At 36.7% G+C, this 22,066-nt stretch overlaps 2 protein-coding genes across 2 annotated transcripts in view; both read left to right on the forward strand.

The window, feature by feature from the left end:
• Positions 1–22,066, forward strand: part of LOC115432728 (zinc finger protein 420-like) — a 597,943-nt gene that overhangs the window by 81,120 nt on the left and 494,757 nt on the right. The gene's annotated exons all lie outside the window — the stretch shown is intronic.
• LOC115436196 (zinc finger protein 585A-like) lies at positions 259–21,939 on the forward strand. The gene is made up of 7 exons (XM_030158970.1): positions 259–354; positions 2,011–2,099; positions 2,774–3,791; positions 4,296–4,420; positions 13,097–14,014; positions 19,156–19,836; positions 20,960–21,939. Exons 2-7 carry the CDS (start codon positions 2,082–2,084, stop codon positions 21,668–21,670), a joined length of 3,471 nt encoding a protein of 1,156 aa, XP_030014830.1. The 5' UTR covers positions 259–354; positions 2,011–2,081; the 3' UTR covers positions 21,671–21,939.

Below are 22,066 nucleotides of genomic sequence, written 5' to 3' on the forward strand. Positions count from 1 at the left end.
GTTCTTCTCAACATGCTCTACCATTTGTTTCTACGTCTACTCGTTCTCACGGCTTTTACTGTATGGTTTCATCCATTTCTATCATGACAGCTGCTAACTTTTAGTACCTGTTAATATGGTACAGAATTTTGACGCTCAGTTTCTATTTTTTTCTATCGGGACGCTGAACGCAGCATTAATAACAGTACTTCCGGTGACGCGTCCGGTCCGTTAGCGCTTAGCTTAGCGGCTATTATAAAGCCTGAAGCTGGGATTTAACTGAGTTTTAGACCACGAGAACAACTGAGTTTTCTGCCGTTTTAACCGGGCACCTCCCATCTCACGACACCGAACCGGAGCTTATTTTTTTATCAGGTCGGTACCGATCGGCTAAGCTAACTAGGTGCTGTTTAAATTAGCCTGTTAGCAGCTAAACGTTTCGTTTTCTGTTGTTTCTCTGTTCGTGTTACTTCAAGGATTGTAAACGAAAAACCATGTTACTAAGAAGGAAGGAAGCCCTTGAAAAATAGCACGAGAACAGTACACACCGTCCTTAATCGAACTGTGTGGTTTGTTTTGATCCTTAAAACCTTAAAGTTTTCAGCTGATATATGAAAAATGAGTCAATGCGATGGAAAATAAATGAGTAAGGGAGGTTGTGCTCACACTAGAACCCGATTTATTGGGTAAAATTCAGAGTTTCCGTCAATTTATTTATTTACTTCAATTTATTTACCCTCATACAGGAATATGGACTTTTTTTTTTATCAATGTTTTTAAATTTTCGTCTTCATTTGCATCATTCTACACATTTTTTTGTGTAGCAAAGTCTTTTTCTTGACAATATTTAGAACTGTCATTTTAATTTTTCTAATAAATTATCAGATGTTTTTCTGGTAACATATTTTGAGCAACTTCAGTCCTGATCAAAACGGTAATAAACTGAATAATTATCGGGATTTTAACCCTTTCAATGCCAGTTTTATTTCATGATACTTATAATGTATTATGAAAATACACACAAAGAATGACTTTTATTATTATTATTATTATTATTATTATTATTATTATTTAACAAATATCAAGGGGCATCAAAATTGGTCAATTTTGTTGATAGTTTTTTCTTTATTGTTAATTTTCATGATTTTTTTTTTTTTTTGTCAATTTTTCTTGATTAATTTCTTCTTATGAACATAATTTCCACTTCATTTCAAGGACAACTGTTGATTTTCGATAATTTTGTGTTATTTAATTCAAAATCTTTATAGTTCTTTTGTTAATTAAATTTTTTGTTGATAATTTTGTTCATTTTTCTTCATTTGTATGATATGTTCATATCTGTTGTTAATTTTCTTGATAAATTTGTTCATTAAAGTTACAGTTTCTCTTTTTTGATCAGTTTGATTATGTACTTTTGATCATATTTGTTCATGTTTTGGTAAATTGATTATCATATGTTGATTTAATGATACTTTTTTTTTTTTTTTTTGGTAAATTTTCATGACACTTTTGTTAACTTCCTTACTAAGTTTGACTTTAATGCATAATTAGTTTTTGTGTATGATCAGATTTAGCATCTGCTTCCCTCTTGAGCCATTCAGGACTAAAATGTCCTATTAAGTCCCATTAAAACCACATTTTTAATCTCATAGTTGTTACAAAATATAATCATGCATTCTGTAATTTTATGGTTTCATTTTGCATTAGTAGGAAACCAGACAAATTCAAGACTGAAGTTCATGCAGAAACAAATCGGGGGGGAAAAAAAAAAAAAAAAAAAAGCATGTATGAGGATTTTTGTCATTTTTTGTGCATTTACATTTTTTTCTTAAGGGAAGGAAGTTAGATAGTTGCATAAGGTTTAACAACCAAACAGGAACACTATATTTCCAATACAGAACAACATTCAATAGTGGATTTGATCAACAAATGAAACAAAAGTGACAAAGATCTACTAGTTAATAGTAGTTTCTGAGTAGTTATGAGTTTCTGGTTTTATCTGCATCCTGTTTGTCTTTCCTGTTTTGTCAGCTGACTGGTAGAAGGACAAATTTCCAACTGAGGAGCATCTTGTGTTTTTTTTTTCCTTCATCAGAGTTTTAATGGACTCATCCAAAAAGGTAGGAAAGTTTCTAAAATGTTATGCTAATCTGTTCATAAGAAAAGACAGACACTAGTGCTTCTAATTTTGTGATACTGTATGAGGCTGTTTACTATAAAATAGAGCCCTGTGGAAAAGGACTGTGTTCCATCATTCTGTTTGTCACTTTAGGAAACGTCCAATGTCCACACATATGCACTTGATCCAATCTGGATATATGTGAAGTATGTTCAGCAGGAAAAACAACAGTTTCACAGGTTTTATACAGGCGAAAAGTGAAACAAAAATGGGGAAAATGAGGCACATGTTGACAAAAAATAATCAACATTAAGAAATACTGAACAAAAAAAAAATCAATGAGATGAATAAAATAATCAACAGAATCAACAAAAACAAAATAATCAACAAAATGAGCAGAAACAGTCGCAAATGATTAAGATAATAGAAAACATCAGTAAAAATGGTCAAAATAATCAACCAAAAGAACTAAATAACAAAGAATAAGAAAAAGAAAAAATGCACGGCTTTAACTACTGTGAGAATGAGTTTGTAAAAAAAAAAAAAAATAGTCAATTTTCAGTTTTGAAGCAAGAATGGTCAGACAGGCTTCACTGCATGATTTTGTTGTTTTTGTTGGCTGCGTTTCACGGTCATTTCATTCATTTATTTATTTATTTTTGTCTGTTGCTTTAGGAAGAAGGTGGAGTTGAACAGGAACCTGAGAGTTCATGGGACAAAGTTGTGGAGACTACAGCAAATACTGATAAAACATATGCCTGTAATCGGTGTGGGAAGCTGTTTCCTACAGCCAAACAATTAAGATCTCACCAAAATGTTCATAAAGGAGAGAAACCATACATCTGTAACCAGTGTGGAAAAGCATTCTCCAATGCAGCCCACTTCAAAACACATCAACGAACACACACCGGGGAGAAACCGTACAACTGTGAACACTGTGGAAGGGCGTTCAATGACACAGGCAACCTCAGAACACACCAACGCATCCATACTGGGGAGAAACCATTTAAATGTGACCAGTGCGAGAAGGCCTTCACTCATGCAGGCAGCCTTGTGAAACACCAACTCATCCACACTGGAGAAAAACCATACTTCTGTGATGTGTGTGGGAAAGCTTTCACTCAAGTAGGTGACGTCAGGAGACACCAACGCATCCACACTGGAGAGAAACCATATACATGTGACCTGTGTGGGAAAGCTTTCACTCAAAGTAGTGACCTCACAGCACATAAACGAATCCACACTGGAGAGAAACCATATAGTTGTGACCAGTGTGGAAAGGGTTTCACTCAGGCTGGTGAAATCAAAAGACATCAACGCATCCACACAGGAGAAAAACCATATTCCTGTGTCCAGTGTGGGAAAGCATTCACCAAAGCAGACAACCTCAAAACACACCAACGCATCCACTCTGGGGAGAAACCTTACAAGTGTGACCAGTGTGGAAAGACTTTCAGATTCTCGTCTAGTTTGCGTGATCATCATCTTAGACACACCAAAGAGATGGTGATCCCATGTGAGTTGTGCGAGAGGACGTTTTGGTCATTGTCTACTTACCAAGGTCACATGCGCACTCACACTGGAGAGAAACCCTTCCAGTGTAGGCTCTGTGGGTTATCCTTTGCCACATCATCTCATCATGCCAAACACAAACGTTGCCATAATGGAGTGGAGCAGAACGGCTGTGAACAGAGTGAGAAACATGGTTTTAAAGATGTTCTTGGGAATTATTAACACACAGTAGTGACTTGAACAAAAACATAGCTAAAAATGTTCCTCAAATTCATTGATAATTTGGATCCTGGAAGGAATTAACCTACATTTCTTGATTAGAAAGACTATACAGGATTCAGAAATGCATACATTTCATTGTATCCAAAGTAAATAGAGCCACTTTTTAAACTAATTTGATCTTGTTACTTAAATGGGAGATTAAATTAAATTAGGAGATGGCTCTTTGGTTTAAACCACTGAAACTTCAGCCTTGTTCATACTTACATACATAAATACATCACATTTATCATCATAATTACCAGTATCAACTGACATAAGTATTTTTTGTCAGGTGATGTTTTTCTGTGTGACGCAACCCTGTGTGGATATATTTCTGTTTCTTCCTCCTTGAGTGGTTCATCGTTCACTCTGTTCTACTCGTCATGTCTAATGGTGCTATTCTTTTCCTGTTCTTTTTTTGCAGCTACATCTAGAGCCTTCAGTCCTACACCTGATCAGCAGGACACACTGGATCAGACGGTGGACGGCTCAGCCTCATGCGACCCAGACACTGGCACCGTCAACGCTGACTATGTAGTGGTGACAGTGTGAAAGCAGAAGATATCTCTGTGCAGGAAATAGGCTGAGGGTAAGACCTGGCCTTTTCATAACACATACCCTGATGATGAAGCACATATGTGTACGTATAAATAGATATAAAATGACATTTTTCTTGTTGAACTTGATGTCTCAAAATTTGGCCTAATCATGATAATATTCCTCTTTACACCTCCTTCATCTTTACCTCTATTGTCACCCATCATTAGCTGTTATTTCATTGAATATGTATTTAACCTGTAAGCATCTGTGATCACACCAGCAGGATTAGATCACATGATGTTTTCAAAGAGCAGTAACAAAACAGCTATGTCAACCAGAGCTTCTGTCAACTTCAGTTGAAAGTGTTGATTGAAACTCTATCCCATTTTTTGTTTGATGTGGACAGACCATGAAAAACCTGAGATATTATAGTTGAAAAAAAAACCCTCTAATGGCTGCGCAGTTTTGGCGAAAGTTTCATTATGTTTCATTCACATTTTTGTCATTTAGAGAAGTGGTTCAAATGCTTCCACAAACAAGAGAATCTGATCTTTCCGTTACACAGTCCATTGATGTCAACCAGAATTAGAGCCAATCACAGATCAAGACACACATATCTTCACTTCTTACTGTACGGATTTGGATCAGTCCTGTGTCCATCAACTTGTGCAACATAATGGGTTGAATCCTTCAATGTAAAAATTGAAATACCAAAACTCACCAGCACAGTTCAAGTAAAGACTATCTGATCTTAGCAACAACCACAGTCTTTTTCTGCTTAGTGCCACTTTTCCACTACATCAGTATTGTACTGGTTTTCACAGAATGACAGAGTTCAGAGTTTATAATATAATCGTGTTTTTGCTCTAAAAGTATCTGATGTTTAGTGTGATCTACTTTAATGAGGATTACTGAACACATCTTCTAGTGTTTTACCCCAGGGTTCATTCATGTTTTTGAGACATCACACTAAAAACGGTTTCCTGTCGAAGATTTGTAGTTGGATTTTGTGTTTTTTTTAAGACTGTGCACATTATTACCTCCGCCAAGGAGGTTATGTTTTTGCCAGGGTTTGTTTGTTTGTTTGTTTGTTTGTCTGTCTGTCTGTCCGTTAGTGTGCAACATAACTCAAAAAGTTATGGACAGATTTTGATGAAATTTTCAGGGTTTGTTGGAAATGGGATAAGGAAGAAATGATTAAATTTTGGTGGTGATTGGGGGTGGGGGGGCCCACGGGGGGGCCCATTTCCAACAAACCCTGAAAATTTCATCAAAATCTGTCCATAACTTTTTGAGTTATGTTGCACACTAACGGACAGACAAACAAACAGACAGACAGACAAACAAACCCTGGGTGGGGGGGCCCACGGGGGGGGGGCCACTGATCAGCCTTGGCGGAGGTCTGCGCCCTCCAAGTGCTTCTAGTTATGCTCTGTGTTTTGTTTTGTCCTTCTGTGTGGACCTCAGGAAGATTAGCTTGTCACTTTGGTGGCAGCTAATGGGGATCCTTTTAAACATTAAACATTAAACATCTATCTGTTAATTAGATCATCTCTAGTTCTGTGAACAATCCAAATTGATGAGCTGAAGCTAACAATCTCAACTCTTATACTACAGATCCCACCGGCCACACTGCAGAACACCTCTAACTACAAGAGAAGGTATTCAACAGTTTCAACATCTGTTGTAGAAGATGAAGAACTGCTGTGAACAGTAACTTCTGAGACACCATGTATGTACACATGCAAATACAGATGTATGTCAAATCCCTCTATTTATGTTGAATCTCTTTTGTTACTCAATTTTTATTAAAGGAGTCATATTTTGCTAAACCCACTTTTATTGTGCTATACAAATAAATTTGCCTCGCCTTACCTTTATTAGTCTTTGGTCCATTTATTTGTGTATTTGGACCCTAATAGTTCATAAAGTTTGAATTTGAGCCCCTTAGGTGCTGCAAAGCTATCTATATATTCATTATGGTAAAAATCAAGTGGATTTCTACAACCCGTTTTAATTCCTTCTTAATTTGTTATGTTTAAAAGTAGTTATACAATGGCATTTGCACATATATGGTCAAGGCTTCAGATGAACATTTCTCAGAAGACGCCATAATTATTTGTCAGCAGCAGCGGGTGTAGTCCAAACTGAAAATATGTCCAAACTTAGAGCCAGTTACCTAAAATGTTCAGTTGTTGGTTGAATGGGACAGAGCAGCACAGCCAACAACCTGGAGGGGGCGGGGTCTGAAGTGGCTCATGTGCATTTAAAGGGCCAGCGCTCCAAACCACCTTTCTGGTGTCATTACTCAGAAATAGGGTTGAAGATGGACCTGTGGAGTTGAATGAATGAAGAATTCAGAGCCAAGCAGAGCATTTACAGTTTATGTAGACCACAGGGAAATGTGGGAAAATGAAGAATTCATTTAAAAAAGCAAAATATCACTCCTTTAATCTATTTATTTTGAAAAGATTCTGTATCAGTTATAAAAAAACAACCCAGTAATATTCTGTGCTTTAAGCTGCTTTCAATAGATAAACGGTTTTACTCAGTATCAGACTCTTGTTTTTTTGTCTGTTGTAGAATCAAGACAAAGTAGGCCACAAATGTGAAAGTTACAGTCCTGCAAAAATGGATAAAACCCATCCCTGTGACCAGTGTGGGAAGGCTTTCACCATAGAGCGGGACCTCAGAATACACTGATGTGCCAACAATGGAGAGAAACCATACATTTACAATTAGTGTGGAAGGGCTTTGACCCAAGAGAACAACTTCAGAAGACATCGCCAAACCCACACCGGAGAGATAGCATTCAGCTATGATCACAGTGGGAAGAACTCCAGTTGGGTAAAAGACCAACATACCCAACCTTGAAAGAAGCTGCACAGCTGTGGCAGTGTAGGAAAGCTTTCAACAGACTGGAAAACCTCATAATACACCAGTGGATTCAAACTGGGTAGAAGTGTCCAGGCTCATTCATGCAAACTTGTTGTCCAACTCTGGGCAGGCTTTAGTGAAAACATACTGAGCAGGAATCATCCAGAGGTGGGCAACAAAGAATCTGAGCTGTAGATTAAAAAAAAAAAACAAACAAAACAAAACAGGTGGGTTTGATTCAGCATCTGAATTTTCTTTCGACAAAAATAATACACTCAATAAAATTTTGACCTCAAATCTAATGGGCATCACAACACCATGATAACATCTTGTTTTATCGCCCTTAGTGCTGTTAAACAGAAAAGTCCTCTGGTGTTCTAGTACAGTCTCAGTCTGTACTAAAGGTTGGACAATTAGGGGTCAACAAAGACCAGAGAAAGATTTGAAGTTGACATTATTTACAGGTTCTTATGATAGTATTTTACTGGTCCAGCCTTTTTGAGATCAAATTGGGCTGCATGTGGCCCCTGAAATAACATGAGTTTGACTTGACTGGAGATTTGAGGCATAAACAGCTACACTTGCCCATAAAGTTGAAATAAACATGTTTTACTTCTTATGAAATGATGTGATTTAGTCTTATCAATAAAGTATAAGATAAGGTGATTAAATGTTAATTATAAAAAAGGAATGTGTCTGAAAATGTAAATATTCCAACTTTATGGATGACAGTGGCTGTCCTTCCTTGAAAAAATATTATTACGATTACTTTTGTAAATTCTAGCTGTCATTTTTTAAGTTTTGTGTGCCATGGTAAGCAATTCGATTTCCATATTTGCAGCGCACTATATGGTTAAGATGAGTTTTAGTGTAGGTTTTATTATAGGATCTAATTTTTTGATAAGACGTACTGTTTTATTTTTATTGTTACTAATACCAAGTACTGCTTTTTTTACTATGTACTGTCCTCGTATGCATTTGTAGACGTGTTATTCCTAACTGCTGTGTTTTGTTGCTATTATTGTCAGTGCTAGAAGAACAACTCCTCAGCCTCAGCTAATGCTCTGTTCAGTTTGGTAGCGACTGTAAAGTGCCAGTAAAATATGTGTGTTACAGATGTTTGTGTTCAGAGTTCTGATGAGTGCAATATGAGTATGAATGGACATCGAGTCTGACACCCTGAGCCCTTCGAACAGTGTTTATCGTCCACATTTACAGGTGACTTTTCACCACAGATTCAGAGTTGAGAGGGAGGTTTATTGTTCAGATCCAGATTAACCCATAAAGACCCAGTGCTACTTTTATGGCAGTTCCCAAATGAACTTTTCTGTCTGTTTAATCTTTCTTAAGTGATTCATCATCATTTATTCTAAAATTATCCTATGTATTTTATTTTTTCATTGTAAATCATGAATTTTCCTGTATTTTATTTCCCATATTTTATTTAGATATTCATAAAAACTCAGAGTATGTTCAATGTTATTATCTCTGAAGTGACTTCTTCTGCGCAGATGTTAACTGAATATAAACTATGACTAGTTTCGGCGACTTCCTGTAGCCTTCGTCGGACGTGTCACGTGATGTTACCGTGACGTGTCTTGTAGGCTGCTCATGAGGATTTGCCAGACTGTAGGAGGGCAGTTCCCCCTGCAGTCTGACGCCTTCTCCAGGACCAGCTGAGGGTAACAAGTAACATCGCTGGATAAAAGAGGCCATCAAAATACGGACATGCGCACCAATGACTGCGCATACACCTTATCACACACCTGGGATGCGGTCCTGGAGAAGGCGTCAGACAGATCCTGACAGATGTTCCAAAGGTAGTGACTTAAGAACATCCATCTTTCCCACTCTGAAAGCAGATCGTGAACGCAGCGTCACCATCGGCGTCACGTTGCGGTGATGTTAGCGGGCGGCTAAACATGACGCACAAAATTGGAGTTTTCCGCCGGTTTATCTGGGTCTAAGGTGGATCGGTGTATCCCGGTACCGACAGACGTAGTTCCTCACGCCTTGTGACACCGAATCGGAACTTTTTTTCTCAGGTCGGTACCGGGCGGCTAAGCTAACAAGCTAGTGTTTACATTAGCCTGTTAGCAGCTAAGTGTGGTAGCATTCGTCTTGTGTTCAGTTTTTTGTGATGATTCAGTAACTGTTAACGAAGAAACAAACTGCAAACCACGAGGAAAACCACACAGTTACTTAAAATCCAACCTTTGGCCCGTTTCGAGCTCTGTTAGCCTGTTAGCAGATGAGGTTTGTTGTGGTCCTCAGGCTCCATCTGTTGAGTCTGTGTTGGAATAAGAGCCTGGATAAAATCTGCACAGACTGTTTAGTATCTCCACCTTCAGTGAAGAAATGTCCCATGAATATGTGTGGAAAAACAGACAGGAATATGGAAACAATGGGAGTATGTTAAGAAAAATCGGTATAGTTTGAAAGGAAGTCAACATGATATGAGTTCAGGATCCACCTTCAGACCAGTGTGATCCAAAAGGGTCGGACCAGTAAAGTAATAACCTATAAATGAAGACATCTCCAAACTTTTAATGTTTTAGAGTGAAAAAGTAAAATGGCATTATGTCATGTGTACAGTAAAGAAACAGGTTTCCCTGTACAATGAATATTTTATTTTTCCATGCACACTGAATGCAAAGAGAATTTAAGATGTATAAATATAGAACTAGAAAAGTTTAACGAGGAGATTACAACAAACAAAACAAAGTGGAATTTTAGAAAAGAGAATGAGCATAAAATATAAACTATTATTAAGAGAAAATATATATTTGCATAAATGTGCAATGTATAAGTACTAAAAAAAGTTTACATTTATAAATTTCTTAAGAAAAGAAAAATGCAGTTTTAACAATATTGTACCTCACTTTATCGTTTACACATGTGTAGTACAACTTACAGATCACAGTGGATCTACAAATACACAAAACATTTAATAACAGACTGAATATTGGTAAAATTACACTTAATTCTCTTAAGACATTTCAGATTTTTCTTATTTGTACATGAAATGATTGGGACATTGATTTATTCTAGATAAAGTTGTAACTGGGACTCAGTATGTGATCATTAACCAGGTCAAAAGTGATTAAACAGGAATAAAAAGAGGAATGTAAAAATGAAAATGAAATTATTTCAACAGTGTATGAACAACCTATGTCCCATTAAAAATAAGTGCAATTTTAATATTATTCTGGCTGTTATTTAATGTTTTGTGTGTTTGTAGATCCACTGGGAGCTGTAAGTTATAATGTACATGTAGAAATGATAAACTGAGGTAGAATATTGTTAAAATTGCACTTGTTTTTCTCAAGAAATTCTAAGTTGTTCATATGTGTTCAGGTGATTCATATTTTTTAAAAGGTTGTTTGTAAATGTAAGCAACGTCATGATTATTTTATACCTTTTGATTATTTCATTCCTTTTTTTTCCCCTCCCAAGTTTTTTCTCCAACTACAGTCAGTCATGGGTGGAGGGGTTCAGGTATGAGTTTTAGCAGCTTGAACATCAGTAACAGAAACATTAGTCATGAACAAACGCAAATGTAATGTTTGTGGATTGAAACCATGTTGAGACCAGTTCAAAACAATTACTATGAGGCCTATTTGACTGTTATTTATGTGAATGGAAGAACTGAAATTTAACCAAAGATCAAAAGGAAAATTGTCTGAAAAAGTCAGAAATTCAGCTTCATCAAACCTGCAGATAGACTGATTGTACATTTATATTTTTTAGTGTATTTTAGCAAATTTTTTGAGTATTTAATTCCTCTTCATGAAACCTGAACATACACTGATCTGACTCTGAATCTGAATCATCCATCGTGACTTTTCCTGTAGTTTCATCTGGTTTCTGGAGGTTTAATCCATGTGTAATGCTTTGTGTTGTTGTATCTGACTAGAAACTCTGCATGCAGCTATCGAGTTAACTCTCAATAACTCCAAAGTGTTAACCAGACTCGCTGTACATCAGAGTTCTGAAGTTGGACCAGAACATGAGTCAGATTAAACCTAGACATATGTAATCATTGCTATAAATGAGCTGAAATAAAGTCACTAGCCTAGCATGTGTAGCCTTGTGCTAACGATGTCAATGCTACAAACCCAATTACGCTGCTAAACAGGACACTTAACATGGATATTAGCTGTGGGCGCGGGAAAAATGAAGATGAACAGAACCGAAGACCATGACACTGTCCAACACTACATCAGGTTGAGTCCAGAATTTTAATCCACTCACATTTTTCAACTATTTGTTATGTTTTAGTCCATATTTTACACAAAGTACTTCAGATTGATCCCACATAAGCAGCTAAAACTTCAGAAACAAAGCCTGAAAACCTCAACTACTAATATCTGACAGACAAATGAACCTAATGTTGTTGATAATAAGTAGATATGACAACACTGGGACTAAAAGAAATGAAGAACCAGGACTATGGGAACATGTGACTTGACTCTAGTTACTATTAAACACCTGGATGTAGAACTCAATTCAACCATGAACTTTTTTCTTTTGGACTTTATGAGCAAATTGGGCAGACGTTCAAGTAATAAAGATGTACTAACTAGTTAATAGATTGGTTTACAAAATGGGATGGTGTAATAAGCAGGGTGTAAGATCCTGATAGTAATACTTATCTGCAGGACTGTAGCAGATCTCGCCAAAACTCCGGTCGCGGGAAGGTTAGTGCAGTGGGCGTGGTAGGAGAAGGTACAGGAACGGAGTAGAATGGTGTGGTAATACCGGGCAGGGAGTTGCAGACTGACGTATGTCGGCCAGTGCATTGCGAGGCCTTTAACCCCCTACTAGAAACTGTCTGGTTCAGTCGAATTGGGCGGGGGGGGGTCATCGTGACAGTCTCCCCTTACCCCTATGTCAATCCTGGGAGACTGACTTTATCTTTACTCTTTTGAAGGTGGTTGGTTGGAGGAAAGGATTCTGACGGAGCAGGAGCTGCTGGTGTTTTGGAGGTGAAATGGACTCTTCGGAAACGGTGAGGAAAGTCAGCGCTCCGACCTGTTTTCCCTGCAAATATTCAGAGTTTGTGCCGTTTCCCTGGCATCTTGTTTACTTCAGACTTGTAGAGTTAAGATCACGTCCTCCATTGCGTAGTTCCAGCCCAGTAGTTTGGTAAAATGTGTACAATTAGGAGATCAGTGCATCAGTCTTGTGCACTTAAGAGTAAAATTAGTAGGATAGATCTACAAAAATGACTAACTTGTTCGCAATTTTGTGATCTAGTAGTTTTTAAATGCATTGACTTTAGAGAGATGAGTGATGACAATGCAGTTCCAATCCCAAATGTTGAACTCCCCCTCACCTCAAAAGACATTATAGTCATGAGGATCAAAGACAATGACAGTATTTGACAGTATTCAGCCTCCAGGTTCAATGCTTTGTGTGCATCTTTTAGCTTTAATTTATAATAAAAGTTCTCTGTAAGTGTTGAATCAACCCTCAATGATCACTATAATAAAAAAAACTGCATCAGCTGGAGCTTCTGTCAATTTCAGTTGAAAGTGTGAATGTTTTTGTTTGATATTCATAGACCACGTTAAACCAGAGATATGATGATTTGTTTTTATAACAGTTTCACTAAGTTTTATTAACATTTTTGTAATTTTACGCCGCTGAAAAGCATATTTTTTGTGGTGAGTTTTCATCCCAGCAAATGTTGCGTACGAGTTGAACTGTACTGAAGTCTAGTATAGTTTAGTCATAATAGATGTAATAGATGATTTATCCTTTTTAACAGATTACTTCCCTCTTGTTTTTGTTCTCCTGTCATAGAAACAAGACAAAGTTGGCCACAAACCTCAAAGTTCTGGGGAGAAAAGGAAACAAAAAAAACAACATAAAACACATGCATGTGACGAGTGTGGAAAGGAGTTTAACACTGCTAGTGTCCTCAGAAAACACCAGCAGATGCACAGTGATGAGAGGCCATACATTTGTGACCAGTGTGGAAAGACTTTCAAGCGAGGGAACAGCCTCAGAGTACATCAGCGCATCCACACTGGAGAGAAACTGTACACGTGTGTCCTGTGTGAACAGGCTTTCACCAGTGGCAGTCTCCTCCGAGTGCACCAGCGCATCCACACTGGGGAGAAACCGTACTCCTGCATGCAGTGTGGGAAGGCTTTCATCAAAAGTGGCCATCTTAAACGACATGAACGTATCCACACTGGGGAGAAACCACACAGCTGTATTCAGTGTGGGAAAGCTTTTGGACAAGCAGCGAACCTCAGAGCACACCTACGCAGCCACACAGGAGAAAAACCCTACTCCTGTGTCCAGTGTGGGAAGGCTTTCAACAAAAGCAGTCATCTTAGACGACATGAACGTATTCACACCGGAGAGAAACCGTATATCTGTGATGAATGCGGGAAGGCTTTCACCCAACTGAGCAACCTCAGAACACACCAACGTAACCACACTGGAGAGAAGCCATACACCTGTGGCCAGTGTGGGGAGACTTTTATTGATGAAGGAAATCTTAAAACACACCAAAACGTCCATGTGGAGGATAAACTGTATTTCTGTGACCAGTGTGGAGAGGCCTTCATTGATGAGGATAATCTCAGAACACACTCAGTCTTCCACACAGAAGGGAAACCATGTATTTGTAGCCAGTGTGGGAAGGTTTTCACTGATGATGAAGACTTAAGAATACATCAAGACACCCATACAGAAGAGAAAGACTCTCTTTGATACTGTTATGAGTCAGCTGTCATGAATGCAAGAAATCCAACATCAGCACAACATGGTAGAAAAACTGTTCCTCTACCATTACTGTTAAAGTCTGCTCTCAGTCTAATAGTCTGTTTGAATACTGTCAAGACAAATTAACCAATGTGAAAAATAATAAAATGCTGCATAATGACATGAATACTATTTTAAAATGTAATACTATTGATGTTCACTAGATGACAGTTATATTATGGCCCAGTCCCACATGAAAAATAATTTTCATTTGTGAATCAAGACATTTTCTCATTATTATAACTTCACAACTTATCACATCGTAGGACTTGTCTTTCTTTAGTAAAAGTATAATTTTTCTTGTTGTGTGTCATATTGCCATGCTGTAAGTTATGTCATAATAACATTAAACTGCTTATATCACAACATGATGAACGACTATTTTGGGAAAACCTGTAACTTGACGTTGTTGAATACTTTATATGTTACTAAAAGATGCAGGTGTTATAAAGATGCTAACTGGTCAATAATGTCATATGATTATTTCCTAGAACCTCTGGGATGTGTGAAAATAGACTTTTGGATACCAGGATAGTAAGGAAGAGTCCAGTTGGCTGGAGGTAGAGTTGTGTGTCATCATTCTATTGGAAGATCATGAGGTTCCATTCGACCACGGATGCATTAAGGAAACTGTTTTAATGATCAATCCATGACATTTTCAAATGCTGAAACTACATCTTGTTCCCTCTGCACATAATAATCACAATATCATCCACTCTTTGATTGATCTGTTTATTTATTATATTTTCATAAATTCTTTCATGCTTCTGTAACATTGAACTTTTGAAAAAGAATGAAAATGGCATTTTTAAGTTCAAATGTCTAGTCCATCTTTGACATTAATTTATGGTGAATAGAAGGCTCTGATATACACAGTGTTTGCATCTGTTTACTGAATAAAAGAAACCCTCCTGCAGTTGTGGTGACTTCAACAAGAACGATTTTGTTCTCATCCAGTGACGTCTGCTCTGAAATTCTGGGTTCAAGTCCCATTTGAACTGGAATCATTCTGTGTTGAGTTAAAACATGTAAACATAGGTTAATTGTTTTGTTAATGACCTTGGCTGAGGTACTGATGATCTGGAGCTGCTAATGTCTCGAGTGTGCTCTTATGTTGAATACATTCAACACCATAAAGTGATGAATGAATATGAAGTGAACTTTGAGACGTAGCAAAAGGCCACATTACAAATGACTGAATAAACGGTAAAAGAAGCAGAGCATCCTGTCTGTTTTTTTCTGGAGTCAAAGGAGATTTTCTCTATTTGTACATACTTTAATTAATTTTTTTTTAAGGTCCAATGCAAATAATTTATCGCAAATAACACTACACCAAGTGTTTCATATCAAAATGTTGAGTTCAGTCTCAGCTTTATGGAATTGAGGCCCATTTCTGTCCTTGTTCAGTATATAGAGATAAGAGATAATTCAGCCCAAATACTGAAAGTTAGAAGTCAGATCAGTGAAACCTTCAAATCTGTTGTAAAAACACACTTTCACTCATGTAGATTAAGTGTTTTTGGTGTTGAAATAGCTTTAAACAAAGTCAGAGCTTTACAAAAGTAGTAGAATATATCAATAAACAAGAAAAGCACTTGGGGAGCGCAGACCTCCACCAAGACAGACCCCCCCCCCCCCCCGATCACCACCAAAATTTAATCATTTCTTCCTTGCATCGGTATCAACATTTCCTGAAAATTTCCAGAAAATCCGTCCATAACTTTTTGAGTTATCTTATCAAACAAACAAACAAACAAACAAACAAACAAACAAACAAACAAACAAACAAACAAACAAACAAACAGGTAACAATAGAGAAGTGGAGAAAACATATAAAATGACATACAGTGAAACTGTTTTCTAATCATAAATCTTGTCTGTTGTGTTTTCACCAAGTGCTTTTAATGTGAATAAATGAGGCTGAAAAATGACTTTATATATTATATTATATTATATTATATTATATTATATTATATTATATTATATTATATTATATTATATTATATTATATTATATTACACCCATTCTGTATGTTGACATTTTTGGTTTTTTTTTTTAGTAAAACAGTTCGTGGCTCCAGATTAAACTGAAATAGGGCGGGCCTTAATGATTACATTGATCTGTGATTGTATCTAAGTCCAGCTGTCAATCACATGGGACATCAGTAGAGTGTGTAACGGAAAGATGAGATTCTCCGAAGTATTTGAGGCATTTCTCTACAGTGGAAAATCTCAAAAATATTAATAAAACATAGTAAAACCGTCGGTGTGTATACCTCTGAATGTCTCTGAAAAAGAAACGCATCACATGTGGATCAGATTATACTTTTACAGGTTTCAGTTCGCGCTACATCCTCACCGCTGTCTTATTTTATTCCCATCGTTCCTACTCTGCCAACAGACCATGAATGCAGCATTGGCAGTGCTACTTCCGGTGTCGTCTCCGATCCGTTAGCAGTTAGTTTAGGGGCTTAAATGAACCCTGAAACCGGGGTTTAACTGAATTTTCCGCTGTTTTAACTGGGTCTAAGGCGAATAAGTGTTCCGGTACGCACAGACGGAGTTCCTCTCGCTGTGTAACACTGAACCGGAGCCTTTTTCTCAGGTCGGTATCTCAGCGGCTAAGCTGAACTACTGTTTACATTAGCCTGTTAGCAGCTAAATGACGCTGGTTTGTCCTCTGTCGCTAACTTGGACTTAGTTACGTGATTACAACCGAAGAAACAAACTGTAAAGAAGTAGAAAACCCCTCAGAGAAGACACCACCAACACTCAATATCATAACATAACCTTTGAGCTAGCCTTAGCTTAGCCTCTTAGTAACGTGTATCTAAATATCACCATAGTTTGTTAATGTGTAGAAAAATCTAAATCCACGGAAACCCCAAGATGACATTAATTCAATAAAGCTGACATAAAAGTGTTGATATAAAACCGAAACTGGACTAAAACCCAATAAAAAAAAAGAGGTATGTCCTCTATATCTAATGTTTCCCTACTATCTGACCTGACTTTACTTCAGTGTGTTTGTGTCAAATACGTGTCCAACACTGAGAATTAGCCTTAAATATTAAAATAAAGACTGCATAAGTTGTGTCATAGTGATGAAAGGCTTAAAAAGACATGTTTCAATTTTACCCTCAAATTGACACTTAAAATTCATGTTTTTCTAAATTTCTCTGTTAAAATGTGTGATATATTCAGATGGAAACCTTTCAGTATGTTTTTTTTGTTGGTAGTGAAACCTAAATATTTAGGAGTTAGAGCCACTCACAGATCAATACACACATATCTTCACCTCTTACTGTACGGAATTGGATCAGTCCTTGTCCATCAACTTGTGCAACATAAGGGGTTGAATCTGTCTTCTGTCATCTGTCAAATTTTGCCAACCAATAGGCACTCTGGAATTCCTAAGGCCCGCCCTATTCCAGTTTTGTCAGTTTTATCTATCTTTATTATGAATATAAAATGCAGAAATATTGTAAATATTACGTCCATAGCAAATATTTGTTTTTTTCTTGTCATTTCCTCACACCTCATGAATGTTGATCTGTCATATGACATCATTATTCAGCCTCATTTATTCACATTAGAGACATTTGGTAAAAAAAACAAAAACAAAACAAAACAGAATAACAGACAACATTTACGATGATTTCATTTTCAGCATGTTTTCTCCACTTCCTTATTATTTTATTCATATATTCCACTACTTTTGTGAATCTCCGATTTTGAGACACTTTGTTCATATGAGTGAAGGTGTGTTTTGACAACAGATTTGAACATTTTCACTAATCTTCCTTCAGAATTTCAGCATTTGGGCTGAATAATCTCTGTCTATAGTGAAATTTTCACAGAAATAGGCTTTAGTTATTTAAAGCTGAGACTGAACTGAACATTTTGATATAAAACACTTTTGCATTGTGTAATTTGGAAATACTTCAAAAAATTAAATTACAGAAAGTTTGTAAAGATTGAGAAAATACCCTTAGACTCCAGGAAGTTTAATAAAATTACTTATAAAGATCTAATATCACACATTTTCCACACAATTTTCAGACTTTCCTGTTTTTCTGATTTAAGGAGCTCAGTGGGGGGATGAGTTTGTGGCATCGGAGCCATTGGGTCATTTTTAATCATCAGAGACAAAATGGGTTCATCGAAAAAGGTGAGAACAACAATCCATCCAAACAGATCTGTCAACTGTTTCTTATGGTTTGTCATAAACTTCACAACTAGTCTTTGTTTTCTCTGGTCTTAGCCATTAGTTTAGTTTCTTGTCACTTGGTAAAAAAAAAAAAAAATTCCAAAAAATAAAATTCCAAGCAGGTCCAAATTTTTCTCTTTGTTGTAGTGTAAAAAAGTCAAAACATATATACATTTAAATGTCCTTTAAAAGATGTGAACAACCTGAACTGTCTTAAAACAAGTAAATCCAATTTTAGCCTCTTCATATCATTAACATTTGTCAAACTTTTGTTCATTTTATTTACATGTTTTGTTTTTATTATTGTTTATTTTGTTCTTACTTTAATTTTTTGTTATTTTATGTTCATTTCTGTTCATTTTTCAGATTTTTTGTTCATATTTTGCTTTTGTTTATTTTTCATATTATTTTGTAATTTTTGTAAATTTCTGTTAATTTTGTTAATCTTTCTCAAATCTTTGTGTTTTTTTTTTTTATTAGTGTTTATTTTGTTCTAGTTTATTGATTTGATTTTTCTTTTTTTAATAGCAGTTTTTTTTTGTAAGTGTTAATTTCTTTTTCTGAAGAACTTGAGGGCAGGAAATTTTTTTTCACATAATTCTGTGAAAAATTTTAATTCAGATTCTGAACTTTATTAATTCATTGTATGTCCAATCAGAGAAACTCAAGTTTCATGTTACTGATTCCAAGTAGACAGAATAACAGAACACATAGAAATAATAAATCTGTACTTTTTTTGCATATGATGACATGGACAAAATATTCCTTACACCAGATGATATTTGTCACATTTTTAGTCTTAGTAGATTTATTGCTGAAGCTTCATCCATTACTGCTTTACACTCACTGCTTTTCTCTTTCTTTATCTGTTTATGTAGAAACAAGGCAGAGTTGGCCAGAAAAGTCAAAGCTCTGGAGAGAAAAAAGTGCTCTTAACCCAAAGAAACCGCTGTAAATCACATGTTTGTGAGGAGTGTGGGAAGGCATTCATTACCGCTAGTGTACTTAGAAAACATCAATGCATGCACAGTGATGACAAACCATATGTTTGTGACCAGTGTGGAAAGGCTTTCAAGCGAGTGGACAGCCTCCGAGCTCACCAACGCATCCATACTGGGGAGAAACCGTACATTTGTGTGCTGTGCGGAAAGGCATTCACTAACGCGAGTCATCTCCGAGTACACCACAGGATCCACACTGGAGAGAAACCGTACACCTGTGTCCATTGCGGGAATAGTTTCATCAAAGCCGACCACCTCAGGACACATGAACGCATCCACACTGGCGAGAAACCCTACGGCTGTGACCAGTGTGGTAAGACTTTCAGACAAGCAGTGAACCTCAGAACACACCAACGTATCCACAGCGGAGAGAAACCATACATCTGTGACCAATGTGGGAGGGCCTTCAAAAATACAAGTCCCCTTAGAACTCACCAACGGATCCACACTGGAGAGACACCCTATATCTGCGATCAGTGCGGAAGGGGTTTCAGATCGTCAGCTAGCTTACGTTATCATCACATTTGGCATGCTAAAGAGATTGTTATTCAATGTAAGGTATGAGCAATATTTTCTAACTTAATTCGACTTCTACCATTATTCTGACTGCTACTACTGCTACTCCCTTTAGGGATTGCCACAGCAAATCATCAGTTTCCATCTAACCCTCTCATCTGTGTTAACCTGGGTTTTGACCAATCCAGTTTGGTAGTCATGTTTACGATTTCCATGGTTAGTTTCACTGGATGCTCTTCCTGACTCAACTCACTCATTACATGAAAATGATTATATTTAAAACTTTCCTTTCATAAAACATGGAAGTAATCTAAACAAATATGAACAAAATAAAATGCCTTAAGTAAGTGCATTTTGACCAATATTCTGCCTGTTATTAAATATTTTGTGTATTTTTAGATACACTGTGATTTTTTAAGTTATAATAGACGTGTAAATGATAAACTGAGGCATAATGTTGTTAAAATTTCACTTATTTTACTTTTTAAAAAATTCAGATTGTTCATGCTATTCACGTTTTTTGAGGATAGTTTGTAGATGCAAACACCTTCATCATGTAGTTTTACTTTTTGCACTCGTTTGGATTTGTCATTATTTATAAGTGATTATGTTCTTATTTTACTGATCTGATCCACTTGTCATTGCATCGGGCTGAATGTTGTGAATCTGGAATGTGGTGAATTGTGTCAAATATATGTTGGCTTTAGATTTTGCCTCTTTAGAGCTACATTGCTTATTCCATTTTATGACAGTTGTGTATTTGTGAGGAGCAACTTTTATGATACTCTGCATATCAGTTCAATGTTGTTTGTCCACTAATGTGTGGTCTCCCAAAGTGTTCAATGTTTAGACTGTGTCTTTAAAGATAATCAGTTTAGATTAGTTAAAAGAACAGAAACTATTTGTAAAAAGGATATGGGCTTGACTCTCCATTTTTCCTGAATTCAACAATTATTTTCAAACATGTATCATACTTTTAAAAAATGACTAATTTTCTCAAAAGACTTTGGTTAATGACTTGAGGTAAGTAAACAGAGATACTGAAATGTTCTGACCTTTTTGTGTACATTATATACAGCAAAAACATTAATACAAATTAAAATGGATGATTTGTTACTATTGCATTTCATTAAATACCTCTTTGTTTCCATGTCTCTTGGTATAGAAACAAGGCAAAGCTGCCCCAACTCAGGCAAAAATGAATGAACCACACACCTATGACCAGTCTGAGAAGTCTCTCACCAAAGTGGACAACCTCAGAATCCAAAATGGTGAGAAACCAAAGCTGTTTGACCATGGCAATAAAACTGTCTCCAAAATGGAGGTTCCCAGGAAAGACAGAGGCCTCCACATGGAAGAGGAAATGTTTGTTTGTTACCAGTGTGGGGAGGCCTTCGCTGATGAAGGAAACCTGAAAACACACCAGGACCTCCACACAGAGGAGAAACCGTACATTTGTGGTCAGTGTGGAAGGGCTTTCACAGATGAAGGTTGTCTAAAAATGCACCAAGACAACCACATGGAAGAAAAAGTATTCTTCTGTGATCAGTGTGGGGAGGCATTCATTGACGAGGAGAATCTAAGAGCACACCAAGATTTCCACATGGACGAGAAACCACACATTTGCAGCCAGTGTGGGGAGGTTTTTGCTGACAAAGGTGAGCTAAGGTCACACAAAACCTCAACCCCAGAGGAGAAACTAGACACCTGTGATCGGTGTGAGAAGATTTTTGCTGATACAATGACCCAATCACAGCAACATAATTACATTGAAGAGAAACCATTCCTCTGTGGCCAGTGTGGGCAGGCTTTCACTGACAAAAGTGAGCTGAAACTACATCGAGACATCCACACAGGGAAGAATCCATCTGTGTGACACCAATCTGGGTATGGGTAGGCTGTTGGACACAGGGAAATTAACATCAACATGACAACATAGAAGACAAACTGTCCGTCTGCAGTGTGTACTGGGTACTGTAAAAAAATGTTTGCACCAAATATGTCTGATGAAAACCTAGCAATGATGTATAATTATTTCATTTTATTATACAATATAATTAAATTATATCTCATAAAGTTCTAATGCTATTTCTCTCCATTCATTGATGTTGATGTATATGTGAAAATAACTGACTGAAATTTATACTGGACTTCTGTGTAAAACCTACCAGCCTATAGCTGCCTATATAGATCATGTAGATGTTCATTAAAGCTCAGAGTAAATTCAAAGGTTTTATATCACAGCACAGAAAACTGAAGAATGAGTGATTAA

The sequence above is a fragment of the Sphaeramia orbicularis genome, chromosome 2, assembly GCF_902148855.1.
Source record: "Sphaeramia orbicularis chromosome 2, fSphaOr1.1, whole genome shotgun sequence".
NCBI classification, from domain to species: domain Eukaryota; kingdom Metazoa; phylum Chordata; class Actinopteri; order Kurtiformes; family Apogonidae; genus Sphaeramia; species Sphaeramia orbicularis.